The following is an 8,706-nucleotide window of genomic DNA, read 5'->3' as shown; positions in this document are numbered from 1 at the left end:
GACAGTTTTTGTATTTAGGAAACTTTTTTTTAATGTTTATTTATTTTTTAGAAAGAGGGAGACAGAGAGTGAGCAGGGGAGGGGCAGAGAGAAGGGAGACACAGAATCCAAAGCAGGCTCCAGGCTCTGAGCTGTCAGCACAGAGCTCGACGCAGGGCTCGAACTTAATGAAATGTGAGATCATGACCTGAGCCAAAGTCGGATGTTTAACGGACTGAGCCACCCAGGCACCCTACAGTTTTTATATTTTATGATGTGATAGAAAGATAGAAAGCCTTGAAGTTATCTTATACATTTTAGACAATTAGAAGAGGTTAGATGGGACGAAGTACTGAATTGAGGCACATGCTCACTTTCTGTGGGTAATATATGAACAGAAGACCCAGCACTATGATTTGACCCGGGTATAATATGGTCCGCCTAATAAGTGAAGCGTTGCTCTTGGTTTATAAATTTGTGAATCTCTGAAAATTCAGAGTTCAAAATAAAACTGAGATAAGCCAACACTCAAAAGAATAAATACATTAATTATAGAATTGCCTATATAATGCATACTTACAACATATATATATTACTTTAAAATTTATATTCAGGGAAATTAATGCTTGTTTCATTCACATCTGGGATATTCAACTTCCCCTTCCTGACAGATTGCCCGAAATGACTGTATTGACGTGTTTGCTCTATGTGGCCATTTACATTCAAATTCAACAAAATCCCCTGTTTTTACATAAAGTTTTTTGGTGTCTTTTCCTCTTAACTGTACGTTATATTTGTTCATGTTATCTTCAGATATTATACATGCATCTGAAAGAATTAAAAAAATACATCATTAATAATATACCTTTCCCTTTCCAAGAGTAGTGACATTTCTTTTAAGAATATTTTGGAATTAAATAAAATTTATGAAAGGATATTAAAAGCTAATATTTATTGAGTTTTGCCCAGTACTGTTCTTAGTACTTTGCCTTATCTCTAAACACTGTGCATCATTTCCCTGAGCTACATAACAGGAGATGGGGGCTCAGAAAGACTGGGTAATTTCTCCAAGGTCACATAACTTAATGAGTATTTTGAACCAGAATATGGACCCTGGCAGTTTGACTTCAGAGTCTGTGCTCTCAATTACTGTGCTTTACATGCCTAAAAACCACATGCCATATAGTATTAAATTAAGATGTTCTGTTAGGGTCAGTGTTATTCACCCTCCTTTCCCAACTCAGGATTCTCTTTTACATTGTTTCCAAAACGTGCATAGTGTGAGCGTACGGATGTATTAACATCTTACTAAATATTACAGTAAAAATAAGTTTACTTCTGTCTATCAGATATACGGTGCAGAAAGTGGACTGAAGAAGTCACAATATATATAAAAACCAACCATCTCTTAAAATATTCACTTAACATATTCTTGAAGGTAATTATTTATCAATAAGACCAAAAATTCTACTAGCTATTATATTAGCTATTATATTTCTTATTTAGAGCTCCTTTTCCACAAAGTAATTATCAGTGGGTTGTCACTTTCATGCAACATTGATTTCTGTAGGAAAGCAGTATTACCTTCCCCCCATGATCAAGTCCCCTCATTCATTTTTAAATTTAGCATTTTGAGAGGTAACATTCCCCTGAGTAAATAGCACGCCCAGCAGTACTAAGCAGCATGTTCTCTATAGCCCATCATCTCTGATATAGGAATTGTTCTGAGTTTTAAAAATAAGCACATGGTTAAATTTGAGGAGCCATCCTAGGCAGTGGTGACCATAAGGAACTTCTTTTCCTACCTAGATTTGTCCATGTCCAGGATTCTAAGGTACATTAGCAAGTATTTTCCTGATGACATATGATAGACAGTCCTTTTGCTGTTAGAGTGAGGTTGATCTTTTTTCTCCCTGACTTTTTTGTAGACAGGAGAGGCCACCATAGCCTCAGGCTTAAATACATGAAATTTGGAACCAGATTGCTGTGTCTGATTCCTAGCTCCACCAAATACTCGCTGAGTGGCTTGAATCCATGTCAGATAGGTTTTCAGCTGAACTGAAGTAAAAATCATCCTATGAAATTAGTCCATGAGAGCTTTACTATGAATATCAAATCTCAGACTCTAGGAGAATACGACAAACTCACCTATGCATTTTGGTGGTTCTGACCACTGTCCATTTCTGCACGTTACATCTATGGAGCCCCGAAGTTCGTAGAAAGACTGGCAATGGTACTGGACTTTTGATCCTGGAGGATATACTGTTAATGGGAATGAGGTGATATCTCCATTGCTAATAGGTGGAGGGGAGCCACAATATTGTGTAGACTCTGGAAAATAACATTTATGTGTTGAGAGAAAACCGGTATGTAGTTTAAGTAAATTAGTATAAATAAATTATATTATATGTTCGATGTTTAATATGATGTCTGCGAGCTCAAATAACTCATTATATAATTTTTACAATATAACCTGATAACCAAAAATTATAGTGCTTCCGTTCACCCATAAGTCAAATACACTTAAGTATTGAGTACATATATCTTATAAGAGCACGTATTATAAGGGCACCCATAAGTCAAATAAACTTAGGTATTGAGTACATATGTATTATAAGGGCATGCAACTAGGAATAGTTTTTATTTAACGTGTGATGAACAGATAAGTAAATCTTATCTGGTCTACTGTCCACCTCCTTCATAAATTTTTTTATTTAAAGAGGAAAGGTAAAAATAAATAACTCCCTTCCCATGTCTATTCTCTGGGACAACTGTTACTTTCTGCAAGTAGCATGTACCTGTGAAATGAATTATTGACATACTGCCTTCCATTTATTTTCCAATGCCAAATAATAGCATAGGCATCTTTCTGTCAATAAAAATTTCAACTTCATGTTAAGAATGGCTAGGATACATTCCATTGTACTGATTTATCTTCCTACATATCACCAAGGATATAGATATGAAATGGCCAAATAAATAATCTTATCCTGAATAACTTCTTCTACTTATTGTTTCATTGAGTGACTCTTCCTGTATTTTTCTCGGACGAACTCTTTCACGTGGGCACTAGATTCTTTCTCCATTAAACTCAGCAAAGACCATGAATCATCCCTTTTGGCTGTATTAACAATTTGTCCTTCTCTACCAAATCATTCATCAACATGCAAACGTGTTGAAAATGTCACAATGTAAGGTAAAATTTCCCTTTATCCACATCCCATATCCAGCTACTGCCTCATTTCTCTCGTCCCTTTAGAGCAAATCTACTTGTTTCCTATCATCCCTGATCTTACTTTATCAGCCCACATTCTTTCTAGAACACACTGCAATTAGGTATTTCCCAGTGCTGAAATACCTCTAAGCAGAGCTACCAATAACTTTAGGTACCTAAATCCATTGTTCAATTATCAGTCATCTCGTCCAGTTCTAAGTAGTCTTTGACATGCTTGCCCACCTTTTGAATGACATTGTGTAACATGTCCTTCTGAAGTATGTCCTTGATATTGCTTCTGGGATACCAGCTCTGATAATGTGATTTATGGTAAATATTTGGTATTATTCCCCATTCCTGGCACAAAGATCCTAAAACTCTTGGAATTTCACAAATTATGAGAGAAGTAAATGTGTCTTCTGTTATGTTCGTGAGATGACTTTTATAAGACCCATAGGTAACCAGAGGATAACCTGGTTGCTGGGAGGGCTAACCATGTGATGAGGGGGTTGGAACTTTCATTCCCATCCTGATCTACGGGGGAAGAGATAAGGGCTGGAGGTTGAATCAATCACCAATGGCTAATGGCTTAATCAATCATGCCTATGTGATGAAGCCTCCATAAAACCCCAAAAGGACGAGGTTCTGAGAGTTTCTGGGTTGGTAAATACATGGAGATGTGGGAAAAGTGGTGGCTGGAAAGGGCATGGAAGTTTTGTGCCCTTTCCCCATACCTTGTCCTATACATCTCTTCCGTCTGGCTGTTCCTGAGTTATATACTTTTTTAATAAACCCATAATCTAGTAAGTAAATGTTTCTCTTGAGTTCTGCAAACTGCTCTAGCAAATTAATCAAACACAAGGAGGGGGGTTGTGGGAACCTCCAAGCTATAGCCAGTCAGTCAGAAACACACAGATGGCAACCTAGATGTGTGACTGGCATCTGAAGTGGATACAAGAAGCAGTCTTCTAAGACTGAGTTCTTAACCTGTAGAAATCTGATGCTATCCCTGCATAGTGTCAGAATTGAGTTGAATTGTAGGACACCTAGCAGGTGTCTAAGAGTTGCTTGTTGGATGTGGGGGAACCCCGCCTCCCCCAACACACACAATGTAATTGTGTCCTAGAATCATTTTATCAGCCTTCCCTAGTTTTTCTGGGTACTATCTGGCTACTCCTCATTTCCCAGATCTCTAATAATGGAGAGTCTCCAAGGCTGTCCCTTCGACCTCCTCTCTTTGTTAGCCATTTGAACTCTCCATGTGATCCCATCCAGTCCTGTAGCTTTAGATATCATCTATATACTAGCAGTTACCAAGTTTACATCCTAGCTCTCTGACCACTCCCAATTGCCCATTCTATATCTTAAGCTGCATACCAAGTAAATACACTTAATAAAAGTGGATATCCAGTAAAGACCTCAAGCTTCTTTCTTATATGGTCACTGTTGTAAATACCTCATAAACAGTTTTTAAAAGTGACAGAATTGAGTAACTAGATGACAATTTAATGCTTCAAAATACGGTGCAACACATAAATCATAAATTCTTTTTCCTTTTCTTTAGATAAAGCAAAGAAGATTAGTAAATACTTTTTAAATAACATTATTTAGAAATAAACTACTAACCAATACACTGTGGTAATGACTGCCATTTTCCACTTTTACACACAATTTCTCTTGCTCCGTGAAGTAGATAATTTTCTTTGCAAAGAATAGCTACTTTTTCTCCATCCTGATAATTCACTGTGGTTAGCATATTCTGAGCATTAGGTATCTGAGGTGGAGGTGGGCAGAGTTGTGTCTCTTTTCCTAAAAAATATTGGAATTAATTTATTTGATTAATAAATTCTAAAGAAAACAGCTCAACAAGATAATATTTCAGTATATTTCAGTATAACAATTGTGTGTATATGTATATTTTTATGTATATACATGATGCTATAGTGACAAATGTACTTTATGTTAACATAGTTTAAGGTTTAATAAGCACTTTTGGGGTACAACGATCAGACTAAAATTTCTCTGGTGTTCCTTCTATTTCCTATTCATTATTCTGTCTCTTGTACAAATTAACCCTTTTAGTTTTTTCTAGCTAATTTATATGATTCAAATAAGTTATGTACATGTTATTCAAACAAGTGAACACAAAAAAATTAAATTGGTAATTGTAATGAGAGAACCAATTAAGACTTCCCTTAATAACCTAACCCTTGATCTCAATAAAAGCTTTCGTGATTTGCCTTTTGTTCTAAACATGACAATGCCTGGTGATCAATGTAATTAGAATGCTTCTGTTTGAGTAGAAATTAACTTACTTTTGGTTGCTTGGTGTGTTCTAAGGGATAAATTTTAAATGGCCAATGTGGATGCCAAAACATCATTAACTGAGCCACAGTCCCACCTCCTGACCTGGAGTCATACAGTGTTCTCCTTCAGTTCATTCCCCACCCCCCACCCCAGGACAGAAGCTGCTAAAGTGGTACTTCCCTTCAAAATTATTACAAAGACATTAATACATATTTTTTATCTCCTACTATACTACTTTCTTTTAAAACCAATATAGAAGAGTGAGCTTATCTCTCCTGGTTTCACTACATTTAAAAATATACTAATAATTTATAGTAAACATTTCCAAAATTATGTGAATAGAACCTAAGATCAGTATAATTTCAGTGAAAACACACATACTACCTGGAACCTGAATTTTATATTGGGTTTATTTTTTCAATGAAAGGAAGGCACATTAGAATTCTATACTTTAAATGCTGTAAACAAAAGCTATTTCTGTGAAAACCCAGAGGGTTCTCTGAGAGGTGGGACCACTCATGCATATTTCTATGCTCTATAGGACTTGCCCTATTTGTTTATTGGTTGAAGAAATATATGGCATAAAAGAATTTCATTCCAGTGTCATCATTATTCTAGTCAACCTTTAACAGGATCAGTCTTTAATTATCCGTTTTGGCTCAATAACTAACTCTGCAAAAGAAGATAAAGAATAGCCTGATGTTACTGTTATTGCACATTTTCTGTTGGTGACGTCTGGCTCATAGGCCAGAGGACAAGCTATGAAAAGTACATGAAAAGAAGATAAGACACATTCAATAGATAGATGGGGCAGTTTGCTCTGTTACGTAGACGTTTTCCTACTTTGGGTGTCCCATTTCCCCTTTGTTGAAGAATTTTGTAGTGTCATTTATTCATTTCTGTTTAGGTGTGCAAATATTTTTATTTAAATACAAAGTCACAAGAATGAATACTTGTTGAATTTCATCAAGACTCTTGACTGAGCCAGCATCAAGGTGTGTGATGCCAATCTTGGGAATCAGCAACCATGTGCTGTTTACCTCCTAGAAGTCCCAATATAGGGAAACAGGAAGGTTGACATTGTCTGTAATCTCAAACATATAAATAATAATTAAAAAAATGTAAACCAAGTCCCAACTAACCAAGTTAAATATTCAAATATCATTGCTATTATATTTTAGGTAAAAATATTATGCATGATTATGTCAGTTGTCCAACTTACTTTCCTTACAGAAGTATGGACATTGTCTTTAGAAATTTCAACCTAGTATAGATATAGTGTAGTTGAAACAGCACTAATATAAGAACCAAGAAACGAGTTCCAGTCTTGATTTTGGCTAAGTGACTTCTTGGGGTCTTGTATTCCTGGTCTGTAAAATGAAGGACTTTGTTGTGTTTCTTAAGAGTAAGTCTGGCAGGCGCCTGGATGGCTCAGTCAGTTGAGCGTCCAACTCTTGATTTCGATTCAGGTCGTGATCGCAGGGTCGTGGGATTGAGCCCCACATTGGGCTCTGCACTGAGTGTGGAGCCTCCTTAAAATTCTCTTTCTCTCTCTCTCTCTCCCCTTCTGTCCCTCTCCCCCACTCACGCTTGCTCTCATTCTCTCTCTGTAAAATAAAAAAAGAAAAAATAAGTCTGGCAATTTGAGTGACAAATATTTGCCACTTGATAATATCCTCACCTAATCTCCACCTGCCACCTACCACCATTTCTCGAAATTGTCATTAAACTCTTCTTTCAGCTTTCAGTAAAGCTTCCTCCTCAGTTTTCTACCTCATTCTGGAAATATAATTTTATTATCTATAAGTACAACCTTTAAGAAAATCAAGTTGATGCAATAAATCAAATGTTTATGATTTTTATCTAGCCCATATCGAATATTTGGGGATTTTAAATACCATTGTTAATGTGTTCTGTATATTTTATAGAATTTTTAGTATTAAAACTATCACTAATCTGACAACCAGCAATGGAGGAATGGTACATTATATACCGCCTTCTCTAATACACAAACATATTAGGTTCTGATGTGAAATCAACAATACAGAATAGATATTAATGTGTATGATATGATAATAGGATTAATAATGAAGTACAATTAAGGTGTAATATTTTTAATGCTGCTGCTTCTCCATATAGGCAGATATGTTTTATTCCAGAGTCACTTGAGTGGCTCTCTCAGACAAACATAAAGCATCATGGGGAATGAGAGCGGCAGGACGTCTTGTTTTTGTCATTTGGCCCAAACTACATTTTTTCCCCAAATGGAGTTAAGGGTATGAGTAGACTGGAAAGGAGAAGGGGGGTTGTCAGGAAGTGAAAAAATTTACACAAAAAAACTTCTGGGATTTAAGCAGCAATAAAGCAATAATCCCATTTTCTTTTCCCCAAGATTTTTTGTGTCGATCTTGCCAAGATGAAGAACTGACCAGGAAATATAATATGGAAATGGAACTCAGGACTCCAAAGGAAACTCCAGGAAAAGAGAGGTGAGCATTCTGAAATCATCTCAACATTGAGGATCAGAGGGAGACAGATTTCCCAGATGCTTTCCTTTTATTTTCTAACCCTAACATCAGACTTTAGCAGGGCACTTGGAAAAGGTTGACAGATGTTTTGGTTGTTTGTTTCAGGACTCTGGAAATTTTAACAGTTGTGCTAGCCTTCATACCACTTGTAAATTTTCTTTTAAAACTCTGCTATTTTGTGGCGCCTGGGTCGCTCAGTTGGTCAAGCGTCCAGTTTCGGCTCAGGTCATTGATCTTACGCTTCGTGGGTTTGAGCCCTGCAACGGGCTCTGTGCTGACAGCTCAGAGCCTGGAGCCTGCTTCAGATTGTCTCCCTCTCTCTCTCTCTGCCCCTCTCCCACTAGTGCTCTTTCTCTCTTTCTCTCTCTCTCTCAAAAGTAAATAAATGTTAAAAAAAAAAAAACCCACAAAAAACCTCTGCTATTTTATTTATGTTTATGTTTCTGGTGGCTTTCTCATCCTTTCACTGTTCCAGGAAGGATAAAAGCAGCAATGTGACTTGTTTTTTCCTTGGAGGGGCATATTATATTCTGGAATTTCAATTCGTTGGTTTCTTAGCTCTCTGATAAGACTGTTAAAAAGAAAAAAAAACTATAATTTTAGAGGTGCTTAGGTGGCTCAGTCACTCTTGATTTGGGTTCAGGTCATGATCCCAGGGTCATAGGATCAAGCCCTGCA

At 36.6% G+C, this 8,706-nt stretch overlaps 1 protein-coding gene across 2 annotated transcripts in view; it reads right to left on the bottom strand.

Moving 5' to 3' along the window:
• Nucleotides 1–610: 610 nt before the first annotated feature.
• Nucleotides 611–8,706, bottom strand: part of LOC125155553 (complement factor H-related protein 5-like) — a 31,069-nt gene continuing 22,973 nt past the window's right edge. The window contains exons 8-10 of one of the 2 annotated variants that reach the window (XM_047840987.1): nt 4,820–5,002; nt 2,128–2,310; nt 611–807 (exon numbers count right to left, since the gene is read on the bottom strand). In XM_047840987.1, coding sequence (XP_047696943.1) covers nt 611–807; nt 2,128–2,310; nt 4,820–5,002 — 563 coding nt within the window. The remainder of the gene's footprint in view (nt 808–2,127; nt 2,311–4,819; nt 5,003–8,706) is intronic. The other variant, XM_047840988.1, reaches the window with a different exon arrangement.

The sequence above is a fragment of the Prionailurus viverrinus genome, chromosome F1, assembly GCF_022837055.1.
Source record: "Prionailurus viverrinus isolate Anna chromosome F1, UM_Priviv_1.0, whole genome shotgun sequence".
Classification (NCBI taxonomy): domain Eukaryota; kingdom Metazoa; phylum Chordata; class Mammalia; order Carnivora; family Felidae; genus Prionailurus; species Prionailurus viverrinus.
This window is presented reverse-complemented; position numbering and strand designations above follow the sequence as displayed.